Consider the following 20421-nt stretch of genomic DNA (forward strand, 5'->3'; position numbering starts at 1 on the left):
TGGTGGTAGTGTGATGGTCTGGGGTTGTTTTGCTGCTTCAGGACCTGGAAAGCTTACTGTGATAGATGGAACCATGAATTCTACTGTCTACCAAAAAATCCTGAAGGAGAATGTCCGGCCATCTGTTCGTCAACTCAAGCTGAAGCGATCTTGGGTGCTGCAGCAGGACAATGACACAAAACACACCAGCAAATCCACCTCTGAATGGCTGAAGAGAAACAAAATGAAGACTTTGGAGTGGCCTAGTCAAAGTCCTGACCTGAATCCTATTGAGATGTTGTGGCATGACCTTAAAAAGGTGGTTCATGCTAGAAAACCCTCAAATAAAGCTGAATTACAACAATTCTGCAAAGATGAGTGGGCCAAAATTCCTCCAGAGGGCTGTAAAAGACTTGTTGCAAGTTATCGCAAACGCTTGATTGCAGTTATTGCTGCTAATAAGGGTGGCCCAACCAGTTATTAGGTTTAGGGGCAATTTCTTTTTCACACAGGGCCATGTAGGTTTTGAGGTTTTTCTTCTCACTAAATAATAAAAACCATCATTTAAAACTGCATTTTGTGTTCAATTATGTTATCTTTGACTAATAGTTAACAGTTTTTGATGAGCAGAAACATTTAGCTGTGACAAAAATGCAAAAGAATAAGACATCAGGAACGGGGCAAATAGTTATTCACATCACTGTATATCAGTAGCTAAATATTGGCTGTACTTACATTACATATGCATTTCACTGTCCACGTTTGGATTTCACAGAATTTTTATATAGTATTTGCAGAGATTGATGCTCCTGACAGCTCATGGCAGGTTCCATGTTTGACTGTCTGCTATGAAGCCAATTGTGATGTAATATCCTCACTTACCCTGCTTCCTGATGATTCGACTCTCAAAAAAGATCCGGATCAAAGATCCTAATGGTTCATGATCCAGACAACACTACTGTGCAGTGAATATTAATTAGCCATGTGGCTAGGAACAAAAGCAGACTCCTGCAGTATACTCTAACGGAACATGTGCCCTGTGAACAGCACATTGATTTTTTTAGTGCTGTGAGCTGGGCTGCAAGTTGCAAGCTGCTGTAACATGAGCCTGTAACGTCTCACTGTGAAAGCAGCCTTAGGGCGGGATAGGGAAATGAAGAGGAGTGCCAAGGTAGTGCATTGGGAGAAGCAGCCCCAGAATGCTTTGCAGTACTGTATCTGTTATGTGTCCTGCCGGCCTCCTTAGGAGCTTGGGAATATAGAGGCTTGCTGTTCAGCAAAAATCAAAGTAAGAGAGATTTTTAACTTCAGTATTGCCTTTTTGGCTTCCTTCTAAACTGTTTAACATAGGATAATAGAGGTTTAAATTAGCTTTTGCAGCCTGACAGTTACTCTTTAATGACCCTTTGAACTTCTTTGCCGTAAATTATGTGAAGTTGTTTCATTTTTTCTTATATGCATAAGTGCTTCAGAAAAAGCATTGCTCTCTGACTAAATTAGTCAATTTCTTAACTCTTCCTGTACTGGAAACAATATGAGACTAATATCTGTGCTACTAATGTTCTATTTCTTAGCTGTACTACACATACAATTCATTATTTCATAAGTTTATTTTCACTTCAGATTCTCTTTAATAGTTTGTCACCTGAAATTTCACTTCATGCCTATTTTCTGCCACCTAACTATGATCGAATGATTGCAATAAATGTTACATGTTTTCAGCCTTTCCCACAGTGCCCAAATTGGTTTTGTGGTGGTTCTTCTCTGTAGGATTTGTCAATGAGATACAAATAACCTCAACTTGATGCAGGATTGAACAAAATTTATGTATGCATTAATATCATTATTATTATTATGTATGCAAAATTATGTATGCTAATGTATGCATCTTGAAAATGGACCATTCAAATCCTGCCAAGATGAAATGCGACTAGTGCATTTTTGAGCTGCTAAAATTTGCATACAGAATTTTTAGTAATCTGCATCATGAGAATCCCAAGTCACCTGTTTTCCTACAACTTTTTAGGTGAGTGAAGAAAGGAAAGATCTCCTGAAACAGAATTCTGACAGTAATACAAATGTGTAATTGTTTCTAACCATACCCCATTCTTTCCCAAAAAAAGTAAAATGTAGTATTGGTTGGTGTTCCACCATTGTAGTGAAAATTGTATAGAGCCATTTTTTTGTACAATTTCTGTAGGTCCTTCATCAGTGGGTCTTGACTTCTCTCTTCCGGGTTTTGAACATGTATATGGAATTCCAGAACATGCAGATAACCTAAGACTACGGACAACAGAGTGAGTCCTTCAAATTCCATTGTTTTGTGTGCAGCCGCTATAGCTCTATCTATATCTATCTCTCCACCCCCCTACCTATTGTGTCCCCCACTACCCTTTAGATTGTAAGCTCCCAAGGGCAGGGTCATCCTTCTAATGTTTACTGTTTTTGTCACAATATTGGTGCTGCTTGGGACTCTGCTGTACATTTTTTTTGTTGTATCTATGTTCCCCTTATTGCGCTTTGTAAAGCGCTGCGGAATATGTTTTGTGTGTGTGTGTGTATGTATGTATGTATGTATGTATATATATATGTATGTATATATGTATGTATATATGTATGTACGTATATGTGTATATATGTGTATGTATATATATATGTATATATATATATATATATATATATATATATATATATATATATATATATATATATATATATATATATATATATATATATATATATATATATATATATATATATATATATATATATATATAAATTTATTTTTATTTTTTTTTTTTTTTTTTGTAAAGCTACATAATCTGGACCATTTGCTGTAAATTGTAAGCCTTTGTTGCTGTTTAATGTAGTGTTTTCAAAAAAGCCATTAACCACTGCGAGACTGTAGTAATTTGAAATCTTCTTTTGACTTGTGTATCTCTAGCAGGTCTTAGATTTCATTTAGAAGGATCCCAACGCACCTATTGCTATCATTCCCTTTCAGTACGCCACAGACTCTCACACTCCCGCAGGTTCCTTACAACACCTCCAGTCTGGAGAAAAGAGAAGCCACCAAGACAAAAATCTTAGTGACTGAATCAAGGTATCACCTTTTCACAGCTGCCCAAGGCTCGTTTCACCCTTTCTGCAAAAATGTTCCCTTATGGTACATTTTCTGCAGCTCTGAGAAACGCAGGAAGCAGATCCTATTGTTAAAAATGGGGTTCACTTGTGGGAAAAAAAATCCCAACCTGCTTCATTTTTTTCCAGACTAAACACGTCTGCCCTGAACACGACGAGAATTGTGTTTTCCACTTTATGCCAGGCTCGTCATGATTGGGATCGAAGCCTATCTTGTTGATGCTCTAGAATTGGGAAGGGGCTGGTTTAGGACCTACACCTCAAAATCTGACCCTCAGAACCATCAAATATGACCCGCAAGTGTTTTCCTCACTTTGCATTATGTTTGTCCTACTCTAGACCACCAGGGAAGCTATATTGAAAGTGAAGCCCTAGATCACCAGGGAAGCCATATGGGGGAGGGAGGGGAAAGCACTAGACACCAGGGAACTGTTTAGGGGAGGGAGGTGGCCACTAGATACAAGGGAACTGTACGGGGTAGGGAGGAATACTAAACATGGATCTATATATGGGCTGGGGAGAGGATCACTAGACACTAGGAAACTGGATAGAGGAGGGCCACTTGACACCAGAGAACTGTATAGGTGGTTGGGGGAGGGCACTAGACACCAGGGAACTAAAGAGGGGAGGAAGGGGGACCACTAGACTGTTCTTGGTTGAGATTGCCAATCTGATGCGAGAATCTAGCATTGGCACAGGTGTCTCCTGAGATCACTTTATGATCTGGCATGTGTCCATCCACTGCTCTACTCCTTAACCCACCTGTGGAAGCTGCTCTTAGGTTGGTGTGTTGCGATGCACCTGTACAACATTGGGGCCCTGCAGCGTCACCAACAAGATTCAATTTGATCTAGGCGAGCAACACAATTTGTGCACGTGTATGCGTCTTCAAGGCCAGTTTTTTTTTTTTAGGAAGACTACTAGTCTAAGTTTTACTACTAGTAAAAGTTTGTTTTTTTTCTTAGGGGTGAGGGAGGCGTGGGAGAGACCTGAAGAATAACCACACAAACATGGGGAGAAAATATAAACACCATGCAGTTAGTGTTCTGACCCAGATTTGAACCATGCCACTATGCTGTTTCTGTAAAAGTTTCGGTGAAAATTAACACACATCCACAACGCAGGCTGGGAAGCTCTCCTACTCTGTAGGCAAATAGAGATTGTCAATGCAATACAAATAGTTCTGGCTTGCTTGCAGCTGGTAACAGGGTCGTTGATTACACCTTCTTTTTTCCCCAGCTTTGGTTAATGTCAGCTACCAAGCAAAAATACAAAGACCTCTTTATGTGCGTTAAGATTACCATACTTTGAGTAGTCCTCTGCTGAGACTGATGTTGACTACTCTCATTGGCTCTATGTTTTTCTAGCAACTTCTTTCATTCTTCTGTCAGAACAGAGAAAGGAAAATTAGTGAAACCAAATTTTCTATTTAGTTAAGGGTACAGACTTGCCCTCTTCAGTCACATACTGGAACAAAGTCTGGACAGACATTTATTTTGCGCTTTTCTTCTGGTGGACTCAAAGCACCAGAGCTGCAGCAACTAGGACGCGCTCTATAGGCAGTAGCATTGTTAGGGAGAATTGCCCAAGGTCTCCTACTGGTTAGATGAACAGGCAGAGCTGAGATTTGAACCCAGGTCTCCTGTGTCACAGGCAGAGCCCTTAACCATTACACTATCCAGCCAGTTTCAGAGTTCCAAAAATTCAGTAAAGCTTTTCTCAATGATTGCATTGTGGGTAAAGTTGGGTAGGCCTCCCACCACGTAATTCACAATGCTAAGTACCCATGTAAAGCTCACAATGCCGCTCTAGTGTCACCTTTTATACTGACTACAGTATCTTCTTTTTATTTATTTATTTTGCTGAGAAGTCCACAGGGGCAATCTCATTAGCCTTAACTACAGTAACTAAGCTCCTGGAGTTCAACAAAGCAGTGATGTGCTTGTTATCCATAGTCACTGAACAAATGTGTCCGCATTACTGGCACTGCAGTGCATGAAAACATGAAAAACACTGAGGTCAATTACTGAAAGAGAGTCACAATGTATAGACTCATCATTCAGCAGAAAGCCTGATGCTGCATGCCCAAATTCATGGTAAATCGAACATTCAAAAGAATCTGGCCCTGGCCTATCTGGCCTTTGGAAAAAATGCAACCATGTGGTCACCATGAGCCGTTCCCTCGGATGAGAACTAGTTAGAAGCATCTATGGCTTTTACAGAATATCTCTGTGCAAGCATCTGTACAACCTTTATTTGTCTAAATACAGTTGTTTTCTGCAGCACCTACTAGTTAAATAGCACAGTCCGATGCACAACATTAATTATGTCTAAATACTGGGTATTTTCTTGTTTTGATGGTGTGATATCAACCACTTCCTACGTTTGTCATTGGACATTTAAGTTGCACGCACTGCTATAAATGCACAGATCCTTCTACCATGTGACTTATTCCCAACAGTTGAGTGTTTATTGGTGCCATTTGTAATATTAACAAGGTGGTTTTCAGTTCTTCAGGTATACCAGAATAATAACCTAGCCATTTACTAACATAAACTCCTGATTACTTGCCCAAACAAGCAACTGTCAGCCACACAATACAATTTTTGTTTCACCATCCTTGACTAGAGTAGAAGCAGACTACATCTGTCTGCAATGCATGCTATAGAGCACTGTGTGTATGCTGAGATCTTTTGAAGCAACTCTCCTGAATGCCCAATTGCAGCCAACAGATGCATTCCTGGGATGGATCAGAAACACTCAAGTGTGTATAAGAGAAGCTTGGGTGGAATACAAACACCAAACAGGATAGCTATATTAAACATATTTTTGATACAAATATCATGGCATTGGTTAAACATTTTTAAATTGATTAAATCTCAACAAAAATAGGTCTTACACATCTTATAGATTTATAAACAAAACTGAGAGATAATACTAAAGGAGGGATATGACCTAATTGATCACAAACACAAGCAGGTTTATAATCAAATGTACAGAATGTTATTAATCATGTAGACAAAAGATATGACCGTAACTATTAAAAAATACATGAAATGCCCTCATATATATGGCAAGTTTTATAAATGTACTTTATGTGAAAAATAGATCATGTATGTAGCAACTCCCTCTCCCTCATATGCAAATTTTTGGTGCCCCATGGCAAAATTAAACCTTTCATGTTCAGTGTACAGCTATAAAAATCTGCAAGAAACCCTCTACTAATGCAGTGAGGTATAAAAAGATTAACTTGATGTAGGGATTGAAATTGTTACTTTTTATGAACTTTAAGGGCTGGTCTGGGTTTCATTGTGAAATGCTCCCATTCAAGTGAATGGGAGCATTTGTATCGGGTGGCGTGTATTAGGCCTGAACGATTTTAGGAAAAAATTGAATTGAGCGATTTCTGTCCGAAATTGCGATTTCGATTTGATTCACGATTTCCTTCAAATCAAGATTTGTTCCCCTTCTTTGCCTGTTTGTTCCCTCTCTGTCCCCTGTCTCTCTTTGTGCCCCCTTTGCCTCTGGGTCTCTCTCTTGCCCCCTTTGTGTCTCTGTGCCCGCTCTATTTCTCTCTGTGTCTCTCTGTGCCTCCTCTATCCCCCAAGCTGCATCAGTTCTGGACATAGGTTCAAGCACGAGTCCAGCGATGGCCGTCTATCCACTTTGCCTCCTGCAGGCTCTAATGCACGGAATACTTCCTGTATGTCATGTGACATACAGGAACCCAGAGTTTTGCCAAGCACAAGAGCTGGCAGACGGTGATAGAGGACGGACAGCATTGGACTCCTGCGGAAAGTATGTCCAACGATTTTAGGAAAAAATTGAATTGAGCGGTTTCTGTCCGAAATTGCGATTTCGATTTGATTCACGATTTCCTTCAAATCAAGATTTGTTCCCCTTCTTTGCCTGTTTGTTCCCTCTCTGTCCCCCTGTCTCTCTTTGTGCCCCCTTTGCACGTGCTGGGACTTTGGGGAAGTTTGAAGCCACTTCTTCAAACTTTCCCATGTGGTAATGATGGGATTGCGATAATTGCCGCTTTGACGATTCCAAAATTGTGATCTTGGTGATCGCGATTTCGATTTAAATTCGATTTATCTTTCATGCCTAGCGTGTATCGTTTACTGGTGTTTCTCGCGAACGCGGTGTGCAGATCTCTATTTTCTCCGTAGTTCCAGGCGACCCTAGACACTGCATGTACCTCCATGTCTTCGTGTTCTCCTCCGGGGACGAAAAACACCAATCGCGACGGGACGCCACTGAAGCCCATGTGAACCGGCCCTAAAAACTTAAATAACTGTTACGTGGAATAGATTGTTCAACCATTTTTTTTTTCTTGCGTTTCCCTCAGGAGTACAGATCCATATCGCTTGTATAATTTGGATGTCTTTCAGTATGAGTTGTATAACACAATGGCTTTATATGGTGCTGTGCCATTACTACTAGCTCACAATATTCACCGTACTTTGGGTATCTTCTGGCTCAATGCTGCTGAAACCTGGGTTGATATCAGCTCCAATACAGCAGGGAAGGTAAGTAAATGTTGCCAAAAAGAAAGAATTAAAAATGTTGTAACCTAAGTCATTTGGGTATTTCGTAAGCTTACCTTTTTGTTGCAGACTCTCTTTGGGAAGATGTTGCAGTATATGCAAGGCGGTGGAGAAACTCCTCAGACAGATGTGCGCTGGATGTCAGAGAGTGGAATTATTGATTTCTTCCTTCTGCTAGGACCTTCCCCAACAGCTGTGTTTAAGCAGTATGCCAGTCTTACAGGTATTCATACTTTTCCTCCGCAGGCCTCATGCAACTACAACAATCGCAAGTATTAAGTGCAGACAATTATTTAACTCATGCGAATAGCAAAGCGTTTGGCTAGCCTTATTCTTTTCACCTGGTTCATGGCTATTGGAGCATAAACATGGTTTCTGTTGGAATCTTGAGTGCAGCAAGGTGATGCATTGCTTGCTGCATTGGGCTGCGACTGAGTGATGTACATCATTTGCTGATGGATAGTGTGTTCTAATGTCACATTACCATTTCCCTTGATGTTCTGTAACCACGCTGTCAGATGCACTGTCATGGGAGGCTTACTACTTTCTTTATGTAGTGAAAGTGTGTTTTTAAAATTAGACATTCGTAAAACAGTTGATACGTAACATACTTTTAACTGATTGTGAAGTTTGATTTTTAAGTGCTGATAAAGGTAAGCCTCTACTCCTTCATGCTTCATTAACCGAGCACAGATTGTGTTGTGGGAGAAAGAAGAGTAGCAGTCTTGTGCACACACTTTACAATTAAACTTTTTACACTTGCATATCCCCTCTGGAATGCCTATACTAGTGATTGGGCACCTACCCTCTCTGTTTGGAATTAGCTTTCCAGGTCATTAGTGGTGTAGCTAAAGGGAATGCATAGGTCGTGACCGCACCAGAGCCCTTGGTCCTGTGCTGGCAATGATCCATTTTATAGAAGCTTTGAATAGTAGTAATCATTAACTGTTCCCTATCTCCTCCTTGCACCTTTGATATTGTGGTTATCCTTGGTAGGTTTTGGTATGAATTGTGTATAGAGTGCTTGGGGGGGGCACAGTGTAAATTGTGCACTGGAGCCCTTATCTACGTCACTACAGGTCCTCACTTCCAACAGAAGGAAAGCCATAATGCTTCAGTACAATGGGGGAGGAACCAAGCCCAATAATGAGTGCTTGTTGCCCTGTGTGGTAAGTGCTCATAGGAAATCTGAGCACTTGGTTGGACCCACTCTGGAGCTTGGTATCCATTATACAATGTGTGAGATCAGATAAACAATACCTTCAACATTTCTAGTTAACCTGTTCTACTAGGGCTGAACGGTTCAGCGGTTTTAAACCGAAACCGCGATTGCTGCTAAGACTATCTAGGGATCGTCAGTACCTGCGGTTTCCAGGCGCTCTGCACCCGCTGTGCTGGTCCGTGTGCCTCCGCCTGCCGCATCATACGCGTGAAGACGAGTGATTGGCTGAATCTGTGCCTGGAGCCGGAGCGGTGAAGTGCTGCTGAATGGGTCCGCCCCCTCATAAGCTGCCCTCATAAGCGATGTGCGTCTCCGCACATGACACCACACTGCAGGCTCTGCCGGCGCCCTTATATATGCCCTGCGCAGCTCCTGTGTCCACTCCACACACAGATGTGTTAATTCACCCAGGCCAGCAACACCCCGCCACCACTAGGCTCCGCCCCCGCCACCCTCATACATTACAGGACAGGGTCAGTCAATCCACAGTGTTCAGCCGGCCCCCTGCCAGCAACATCACAGACCGACCCCACCTCCTTACACTGTCTCCGTGGCCGTGCAATGAATATGTCACATCACTGCACGGCCAGTCACATCACTCAAATTTATTAAGATAAATGGTGGGAACAGGGTAGAGCACAAGGAGGGGGGACCAAAACATGAATTGAAAAAATCGTGAATCGAATCAAAATCGCGATTTTGGATAGAAATCGTTCAATTCAATTTCTTCCTAAAATCGTTCAGGCCTATGTTCTACCACATTGCACCCGTAAATATGAAACACTTGGAACTAGATTGTGAGCCCCTCTGAGGGACAGTTAGTGACCAGAGAATACACTTTGTACAGCGCTGCATAATAGGTCGGCGCTATATAAATACATATTTCAACAGAAATCTTGTAAATGATTGCTCTGCTAGCTTTGTGCTATCTATTGTACACTTCCTGCCAAAATTGCCTGTACAATACAGTAGCAAGGATAAGTTTGTGTACCCTTTTGAATTATATGGATTTCTGCACAAATTGGTCGTAAAATGTGATCTGATCTTCATCTAAGTCACAACAATAGACAGTCTGCTTAAACTAATACCACGCAAATAATTAAATGTTTTTATTGAACACACCATGTAAACATTCACAGTGCAAGTATAAAAAGTATGTGAACCTTTGGATTTAATAACTGGTTGAACCTTTTGGTAGCAATTACTTCAACCAAACGTTTCCTGTAGTAGCAGACGTGCACAATGGTCAGGAGTTATTCTTGACCATTCCTCTTTACAGAACTGTTTCAGTTCAGCAATATTCTTGGGATGTCTGGTGTAAATTGCTTTCTTGAGGTCATGCCACAGCATCTCATTCGGTTGAAGTCAGGAATCTGACTGGGCCTTTTGCAACACCCCTCTTCCGCTGAGCTTCAACTGGTGGACTGATGGCAATTTCTTGATTAATTTTTGGAACTCCCCCCCCCCCCCCCCCCCTTTTCTTTTCCTTGATGATAGCAGTCCTTCCAGGCCCTGACGCAGCAAAGCAGCCCCAAGCCATGATGGCCTTACCACCATACTTCATAGTTGGGATGAGTTTTTGATGTTGTGCTGTGCTAAAATCCATCCATGTTAGCGAATGTACGATAAGTACAACTAAACAAGAATGGAGTTCATGGGAGGATACCACAGAGGTAGCCACTGCTGTCCAAAAAGCAATGCTGCACGTTTAAAAGAGTACCTGGATGTTCCACAGCAGTACTGGCAAAATATTCTGTGGACAGATGAAACCAAAGTTGAGTTGTTTGGAAGAAACACAAAACTGTGTTTTGTGTTTCTTCCAAACAACTCAACTTTGGTTTCATCTGTCCACAGAATATTTTGCCAGTACTGCTGTGGAACATCCAGGTACTCTTTTAAACGTGCAGCATTGCTTTTTGGACAGCAGTGGCTACCTCTGTGGTATCCTCCCATGAACTCCATTCTTGTTTAGTTGTACTTATCGTACATTCGCTAACATGGATTTTACCATATGCCAGAGACTTTTGTAAGTCTTTAGCTGACATTCTAGGATTACTCTTCACCTCATTGAGCATTCTACGCTGATCTCTTGCAGTCATCTTTACAGAATGGCCACTCCTATGGAGAGTAGCAGCAGTGCTTGAACTTTTTCCATTCATAGACAATTTGTCTAACCGTGGACTGATGAACTGCAAGGCTTTTGGAGATATTTGTATAACCCTTTCCAGCTTTATGCAAGTCAACAATTCTTAATTATAGGTCTTCTGAGAGCTCTTTTGTGCAAGGCATCATTCATATCAGGCAAAACAAGGCATCATTCTTGGGCAAAAAAAACTCAAAACTGCTGTGTTTTTTATAGGGCAGGGCAGCTGTAACCATCACCTGCAATCTCCTCAGGGCTGTGGAGTTGGTACAAAAATCCACCGACTCTGACTCCTTGGGTTAGGATTCCACCGACTCAGACTTCTCTAATTTGCATATTACAATTTTGTTGAAAGTACACTCACCTAAAGGATTATTAGGAACAACTGTTCAATTTGTCAGTAATGCTAATATCTAATCAACCAATCACATGGCAGTTGTTTCAATGCATTTAGGGGTGTGGTCCTGGCCAAGACAATTTCCTGAACTCCAAACTGAATGTCAGAATGGGAAAGAAAGGTGATTTAAGCAATTTTGAGCGTGGCATGGTTGTTGGTGCCAGACGGGCCAGTCTGAGTATTTCACAATCTGCTCAGTTACTGGGATTTTCACGCACAACCATTTCTAGGGTTTACAAAGAATGGTGTGAAAAGGGAAAAAACATCCAGTATGCTGCAGTCCTGTGGGCGAAAATGCCTTGTTGATGCTAGAAGTCAGAGAAGAATGGGCCGACTGATTCAAGCTGATAGAAGAGCAACGTTGACTGAAATAACCACTCGTTACATCCGAGGCATGCAGCAAAGCATTTGTGAAGCCACAACACACACAACCTTGAGGCGGATGGACTACAACAGCAGAAGACCCCACCGGGTACCACTCATCTCTACTACAAATAGGAAAGAGAGGCTACAATTTGCACGCGCTCACCAAAATTGGACAGTTGAAGACTGGAAAAATGTTGCCTGGTCTGATGAGTCTCGACAGTCAGAATTTGGCGTAAACAGAATGAGAACATGGATCCATCATGTCTTGTTACCACTGTGCAGGCTGGTGGTGGTGGTGGTGTTATGGTGTGGGGATGTTATCTTGGCACACTTTAGGCCCTTTAGTGCCAATTGGGCATCGTTTAAATGCCACGGGCTACCTGAGCATGGTTTCTGACCATGTCCATCCCTTCATGACCACCATGTACCCATCCTCTGATGGCTACTTCCAGCAGGATAATGCACCATGTCACAAAGCTAGAATCATTTCAGATTGGTTCTTGAACATGGCTATGAGTTCACTGTACTAAAATGGCCTTCACAGTCACCAGATCTCAACCCAATAGAGCATCTTTGGGATGTGATGGAATGGGAGCTTCGTGCCCTGGATGTGCATCCCACAAATCTCCATCAACTGCAAGATGCTATCCTATCAATATGGGCCAATACTTCTAAAGAATGCTTTCAGCATCTTGTTGAATCAATGCCACATAGAATTAAGGCAGTTCTGAAGGTGAAAGGGGGGATCAAACAACGTATTAGTATGGTGTTCCTAATAATCCTTTAGGTGAGTGTATGTAATATGAAATGCATCTCCACTGCAAACGCTTAGGAATTTTAAAATACAACTGAAGTGAGAGGGATATGGAGGCTGCCATATTTATTCCCCTTTAAACAGTACCAGTTACCTGGCTAGCTGGCAGATCTTCTGCCTCTAATACTTTTAGTCATAGACTAAAACTAGTCGTGAGGAGAGTGGAAAAGCTGCTACCACCGCTATACATCCCAAGGGAGCAGGGATCACAGGTCTCGAGGCATACAGGCAAAAAGAAGGGTGGGTGTAAAAATATCTTCCTTTATTAGCACATCAGTAGACACACAAAAAGGCTGACGCGTATCGGAGCTCTAAAAGGCTCCTTATTCATGTACAATCTGAAACTGTGAATGGGTGATAGACAACACCTGTGTTCAATGTGCACAACATTCTCAGTGGATTCCCTGCAGCTCTGTGGAGAGTGCATATGTAGAGTATAGTACTACTGCGTAACAAAGTAAACCTGAGACAGATAAAATTAAAGTTTTATACATGCCTGGGGCTTCCTCCAGCCCCCTTCAGGCTAATCAGTCCCTTGCTGTCCTCCTCCCTCACCTGGATCTTCTGCTATGGGTCCAGGTACTTGAGCCAGTCGGGCGTAGTGCGCAAGCACACACTCTGCCGCTGGGAGTGTACTACACCTATGCAGCATTATTGCGCAGGTGCAGAATGTTCCTGGCTGTGGGAGCACCACGCAGGCGGACTGCGCTGACTGGCTGAATTAACGGGACTCGTTGCAGACGATCCAGGTGGCGAAGGACGACAGCGACTGGATTACCCTGAAGGGGGCTGGAGGAAGCCCCAGGTATGTATAAAACTTATTTTCATTCGTCTCAGGTACCCTTTAATTCGTAGTCACTAAACCGTATTTTAACATATTATTTGATTTTGTGAGCAAAGGGAGTGCATACATTTGCATAAACCAGCATCAACGCAGAATTATTTCCATTTTATTGACCATCTCTATTAGTGACACAGCTACACATCAGGCTTTATTCATTTTTTATTTTTTTAACAGTTAAAATTGATTGAAATTTAAAAAAAAAAAAAAAAAAAACAGAAGAAACAAAAGTAGCACATAATGATTTGAATATACATTGCGTGATATCAGAAACTTGCGCAAAAGGTGGATCAGCGCAACACCAGGCCGCCTCTGAATGGCCTCAAATCAGAGATGCGCTGAGCCCCCCCAGGAACTACAAACGCACCTTGAACCCAAACAGAAGCTCTGCATATACACCAAAAGCATGGCTGTTAAGTGGGAGCAGCTGACCAAAAACGAATTAAATTAGTACATATTAAGGAAATGAGCAGCGCTACTTAAAAACAGACTAGTACCTACCTGCAAAAGAGTGCAAGCCCCACTTGTGGGGTCGAATACACACCGAGCATACACATGACCTGTCTACCACTGGAGGATGTTGGTTTCCTGTAACAGCTTGCATGCAACCTATTAAGTACTCGTCCCTCCCACTGCGAAGAAGTCAATCCTCCATGGGAGGGGCCTAACACTAACTAAATCCTAACCTATGTATATGCATAGCATGGTAGCGCACTACAGGAAACCAACATCCTCCAGTGGTAGACAGGTCATGTGTATGCTCGGTGTGTATTCGACCCCACAAGTGGGGCTTGCACTCTTTTGCAGGTAGGCACTAGTCTGTTTTTAAGTAGCGCTGCTCATTTCCTTACTATGTGATATCAGAAACACAATAAGTATAAGGATCTGTAGTGCGGCGGATTCCCAAGGTGTACAACAGCATTTCAAGGTAAATAAAAAGTCACGGTATATATCTTTATACAAGTACACAATTGCACTTTTAGCTCCTGATCTCATCATAGTGCTAGAAAAAGAGGATAGTTGATAGAGTCCAGTGGTATAGAGGACTCAGTAAAGAAAGGAAGAAAGAGTTAGTCAGAGCTCCACCTGCCCCTCCCAGCCCCAGAAGGCAGCAGCCATCATTTAATCAAGAATCTGCATGAAATTAGTGCTCGTGGGGTCCGGTATTCTAGTCTCCCATATGCCCCATACTTTATTATATTGTTTGGGACAGCGTCTATTGAGGTAAGTAGTTTTGTGCAATGGAAGAATCAAATTAACAGCTTTAGCCCAAGTACCAATAGTTGGTATCAATATTTTTTTCCAATACTTCAGTATTTCTTTTCTTGCTTGAAAGCAAAGGATTTTGATTAGTGAGTGTTTGCTCTTAGAAATATTAGTCTCACCAAATCTCCCAAGTAATAGTAAACTGATGTCAAAAGGTAAAGAAGATTGTAATAAAGTATTTATTATTGTATGTAAATCTCACCAAAATGGGATGATTTGCAGACAGGTCCAAAATATATGTATGAAATTGCCCAGTTCTGTATTACATCTCCAGCATTTATCTGAGTTGTTGCTATTAATCCTATATAGTCTCTCAGGCGTCAAGTAGACTCTGTAGAGATTTGGTTTGAATTGGTCAGAGGCTGAGATTACCGATGTGGGGAACTCCTCTAATATAATATCCCAGTCATCTCTGTCTAGGGAAGGAATGTCATTTACCCATTTTTGAAAACACTTGTCAAGTCTAGAGCTGTTTAAGCTTAGGAGCTCATTGTAGATGGCTGACATGGGTTTAGGAAGGTCTTTGCTCAAAAGCAGTTGTTCAAGATCACCAGTTTTGAGAGTAGGAGGTTGTGACCCAAATTGTGATCTATGAGCATGGCGCAGTTGTAGGTAGCGAAAAGGTGATTGTTTGGGAGGTTAAACTGGGCCTTGAGCTCATTAAATGTATAACAAGTTATCGTGTTGTATATGTGCAATATTCTTTAACCCATAGCGCGCCCATATGACAGGATCAGGAATCGTGGAAAAGTGAGATAATTGTGGGTTTCCCCACAGCAATGTGAATGGAGAAATATTACCCGGTTTCGCCAGAGGTGCTCTAGCTGCCCTTGATGCCTTTCAAGTTGTCATCATAGCTAGGGTTACTCGAGAATTTAGTTTAAGGCCCCTATATGGTAAGTTAGTAAGTTGCTCATATGATCCTAATATCGCTGCCTCCAAATTCACTGCCGGATTTGTTTCATCCTGCGAAAACCACCATCTGATAGTTACAAGGACAGAGGCCCAAAAATATTTTTGAAAGTGCGGCAAGGCAAGTCCACCTCTATTTTTAGGAGGCTTTATTCTTACAGCATAGATGTTGTTTAATGTATATAAAAGATTCCTGTGTACACATCATATATACAGTCACAATCAGATATGTATATCTGCCTTTAAAAATACAGGGACTGCTTTATTGAAGCAGCACCAGTAACTATTTTTTGATTGGTTTATTTCATTTTTGTTAACTAAGCACAGCAATTACTGTATATATAAATTATGATGACCATTATCTGAGAAATAGAACATTTTATCATATTCTATTTTAATCACAGTTTAAATTCATTCGGAGTCGGAGTCGATGCATTTTCTCCCGACTCCAACTCAAAGTACCCAAAAATTGCCTCGACTCCGACTCAACAGCCCTGAATCTCCTCTCAGGCCCAGTGCACACCAAAACCGCTAGCAGATCCGCAATACGCTAGCGGTTTTGGGAGCTGATTTCAGAGCGATTCTAGGTATGTTTAGAGAGGTTTTCTAAACATACCTAGCGGTTTTGGGTGCGTTTTTGTGTAGCAGATTACACATATTGTTACAGTAAAAGCTGTTACTGAACAGCTACTGTAACAAAAATGCCTGGCAAACCGCTCTGAAGTAGCGTTTTTCAGAGCGGTTTGCGTTTTTCCTATACTTTACATTGAGGACGAAACGCTTCCGAAATCCGCAAACACGCAGCAGGAGGTGCGTTTGCGGCTTGGCAAAAACCGCAAACCGCCGGTGTGCACCATCCCATTGCAATACATTAGACAAGCGTTTTTATAGGAGGATGTGGCCGGTGGATCGCTCCAAAAACCGCTCGGTGTGCACTGGGCCTCATTGATCGGACTCCAGTTGGCTGGCACCTCACTCCAATTAGCTCTTGGAGATGTCATTAGTCTAGGGGTTCAATACTTTTTTCACCTGCACTGTGAATGTTCACATGGTGTTAAAAACATGGAAACATTTGTGCGGTATAAGTTTAAGTAGACTCAATTGTGATTGTCTATTGTTGTGACTAAAGGCTCATAGACACATCAGACCATAGTCTTTTGAAAATGAAAGATCAGACCAATTTTACCCCCTTCCATGTAGTATGAGAGCCATACCTACAGTCTATTCTATGGAGCTGAACTCCCCATCAGACAGAAATCTTTGCAAGATGCTGCACACACAGATGCTGTAGACATTCAAAAGATCAGTATCTGCAAAAGATCTGTTCCTGCAAAAGATCCGTTCCTGCAAAATGCATTCATAATCTATGATATCTGCAGATCATCATACACACCTTGTTTAACAGACATTCATCTGCAGATCAGATCCACCAGGATGGATTTTCAGATCTGCAGATGATTGTCTGATCTGCAGATGAATGTCAGTTAAACAAGGTGTGTATGATGATCTGCTGATCTCATACACTATGAATGCAATTTGCAGGAACGGATCTTTGGCAGGAATAGATCTTTTGCAGATACTGATCTTTTGTGTCTGTACAGCATCTGTGTGTGCAGCATCTTGCAAAGATTTTTTTCTGATGGGGAGTTCAGCTCCATAGAAAAGACTGTGTAGGTATGGCTCTAATACTACATGGAAGGGGGTAAAATTGGTCTGTGATCTTTCATTTTCAAAAGACTATGGTCTGATGTGTGTATGTGGCCTAAGATGATCAGATCACATTTTATGACCAATTTTGTGCAGAAACCAATATAATGCCTAAGGCTGCTTACACACCAAGACGTTACAGGCGCACGTTAGTGCGCCTGTAACGCTCCCCCAACGCACAGCAATGTAACACAAGTGGGCTGTTCACACAGCCCACGTTGCGTTACATGTAACGCTGCACGTTCTGTGCAAAGTGCAGCATGCTACGGCGTTGGAGCGGCTATAGCCGCGTTAGACTGTTTGCACATGCGGAGAGGAGGCGGGGAGAGCCAGCTACAGTAGCCGCGCACATGGCTACTTAATATTCACTGCACTGGCGGGCGCTGATTGGCCGGCGGGACCACGTGATGCGGAGTGTCTCGCTCCGCATCACGTGGTCCCGCTGGCCAATCAGCGCCACTCTGGGAGACATTATAGGACTCGAGCCGCCTAACGCGGCTCACTCTACCGTCGGCTCTTGCAGCACCATACATTGTGTTAGGTGCACGTTATGCGACCTTAACGTGGCACCTAATGCAACGTCTTGGTGTGCAAGAAGCCTAAAGGTTCACTTACTTTCTTGCTACTGTATATACAGACTAGGCATTCCCAGTCAATTCCCAATAAATATTTTGCTCAAATATCACCCAGTTTTTACAAGATTTTTATTAATTTGATCATATAAGAGAATGTAACGTCCGATCTACAAAAAAAAAAATGGTGTTTTTTTTCCACTCAACATGCGGACCATACACAATCTCCATGCAGATAGTGTCTTTAATCAAAATGTAAACTGAACCCCTAGAGCAACACAAGTAGCTAACCACTTATCCACTATGTTGTTCACTAACTAATGTTGGGGTCTGCATGAAAAGTTGTGAGTATGTAGTGTAGTCCCTCTACAAACTTTAACCTCTTCCTGGAAGTAAGTCTCATGTCCAAATTGGCTACATTGCAGGTTCCTTGGACATGAGACTTACGTCCAGCACTAAAATCAGCCGCAATTGTGCACGCATGCCCTCGTCGCGTGTGCACATGCCTCTACTCGTGCACTAATCACATTGTGAATGATTGCTGCTAGCAGCAGTCATTCACATAAAATTACATGGCGAAAATTTTTTAAAGTGACAGTCTAACATTATAAAAAAAAAATTGTTTGCAGTTTTAACCCCTTGTGTCACCTATACTTGGCCTTAAGACTACTGTCGCAAAAATCTTAAAATGTAAAATATATGTAAACTTATACAGATAAGTGCATTTGGTACTTTTCCGTTAGCCAGGTGCAACCGCTATGTGGCGTTAATTACTATTCCCCCTCCAGGCCGCCATTGATAGTAGGGAAAGATGTAACTCCAGTGATCGCTGGCAGCAGAGTTACATCTTTCCCTACTATCCATGGCGGCCTGGAGGGGGAATAGTAATTAGTAAAATTATCCATACATTACTTTTCTCCAATGTTGCGGTCACTTACAGTAAGTAGTAGAAATCTGACAGAACCGACAGGTTTTGGACTAGCCCATCTCCTCATGGGGGATTCTCGGGGATTTCTATATTTTCAGCACTTGGTGAATGTCATTGCTCTGTCCAACATTTCCAAAAAGTGTATGGTGAGGAGTCTGGCCAGCATCTTTTTATAAATCTTTTTCAGGGAGTGTCTTTATAAAGAACAAAGGCCATGCTGAGAAGATGGACTAGCCCAAAACCTGTCAGTAATTTTGGATTTCTACTAACTGTGACAGCAACATAGTAGAAAAGTAATTTATGCCTCATTTTACTCTGGAAGAAACTTACTTGTTGGTTTTTGTTTTTTAATATTAATTGAAATGTTGTGTTTTTTGTTTTGTTTTTTAAATAAAAATGGCAAGCTGATCAGGGAGCCCCGCTCTGTTTATTAATGGAAGCTCGTGCTAGAGCAAGCACTAACTTCCGTCAAATCTCGTGCATTGCGAGATGACGTATATATGCGTCCAGGAGGAACAAGGAAGCCACTCTGCGGCAATGGTCCTTTAAGATTCATGGACACCTGTAATGGCTGCCGTTCATAGCAAATGAATGCAATCACTATAAAAAAAAGTTTTATTGAATGCTGAACACATATAAAAACATTTTAAAACCAAAGAGTCCACAATACAATCATGTGGAAAACAATTATAGAAAGTCTCAAATGCCTCACCTCCAAAGTACAATGCTGTGCCTCCCTCCGCCCTCACAACCTCTTGGCTGTTTTACATCGCTACCGGGAGACCCTGTCCTGGACTATGCATGTATCGCTATATACACTGGTATTGCCTGGGTCACACTAGCTTGTCCATTTCCTTATGCACTTTATATTTAGCTCACATGCTCATGAGCATATTGTTCTTGATACTATGCACTGACTTTCTTATTTCTGGCACTTGTTTGAACCAATAGCACTTTAATGGCAGCTATCAGTCCATTCTGGGTCCATATGAACCAAAATGGCTGTTTACAGCAGCATTTAGGGCTTATCATTGTACTTAGGAGGTGAGGCATTTGAAACTTTCTATATGCTTTCCACATGATTGTATTGTGGACTCTTTGGTTTTAAATGTTTGTATACGTGTTTAGCATTCAATAAAACTTTTTTTTCTGTGATTAATGGTGGTGCAGTTGATTTATGCCAGGGTTTCTTTTCCTCTTTGTGCAATCATGATTCTATAATATACCGTGTGTGATTGGGGAGTGCAAATCCATATTATTTGGATGCAATCACTATGGCGACAGCTTGGGGACCCAACGCTGTATAGATGCATTGAAATGTTGTTGCCTAGCAATGCATCCATACAGTACTGGGGTACCCCCAAACAGTGCTCCCTAGCGATAATGGTACACTACATACCCGACTAGTGATGAAATATGGCATGTATGGTATCGTTTTAACCTGGATGAGCCAAATTATGTAGTATTATTATGTATTTTACGTGTTTTAAAACTGTGGCACATGTCATGTAAAAGTTAGGGATGGGTAACCTGAAAAAAAGAATTTTTTTTGTTTACACATTGTTTTTCTCCATAAATTGTCC

The 20421-nt window shown here is 41.7% G+C and overlaps 1 protein-coding gene across 2 annotated transcripts in view; it reads left to right on the top strand.

The window, feature by feature from the left end:
* The window catches only part of GANAB (glucosidase II alpha subunit), a 109544-nt gene that overhangs the window by 57783 nt on the left and 31340 nt on the right, over positions 1–20421 (top strand). For both annotated transcript variants that reach the window (XM_068261246.1, XM_068261247.1), the window contains 3 exons: positions 2180–2276; positions 7472–7652; positions 7740–7893. In XM_068261246.1, coding sequence (XP_068117347.1) covers positions 2180–2276; positions 7472–7652; positions 7740–7893 — 432 coding nt within the window. The remainder of the gene's footprint in view (positions 1–2179; positions 2277–7471; positions 7653–7739; positions 7894–20421) is intronic.

This window comes from Hyperolius riggenbachi, chromosome 11 (assembly GCF_040937935.1).
Source record: "Hyperolius riggenbachi isolate aHypRig1 chromosome 11, aHypRig1.pri, whole genome shotgun sequence".
Classification (NCBI taxonomy): domain Eukaryota; kingdom Metazoa; phylum Chordata; class Amphibia; order Anura; family Hyperoliidae; genus Hyperolius; species Hyperolius riggenbachi.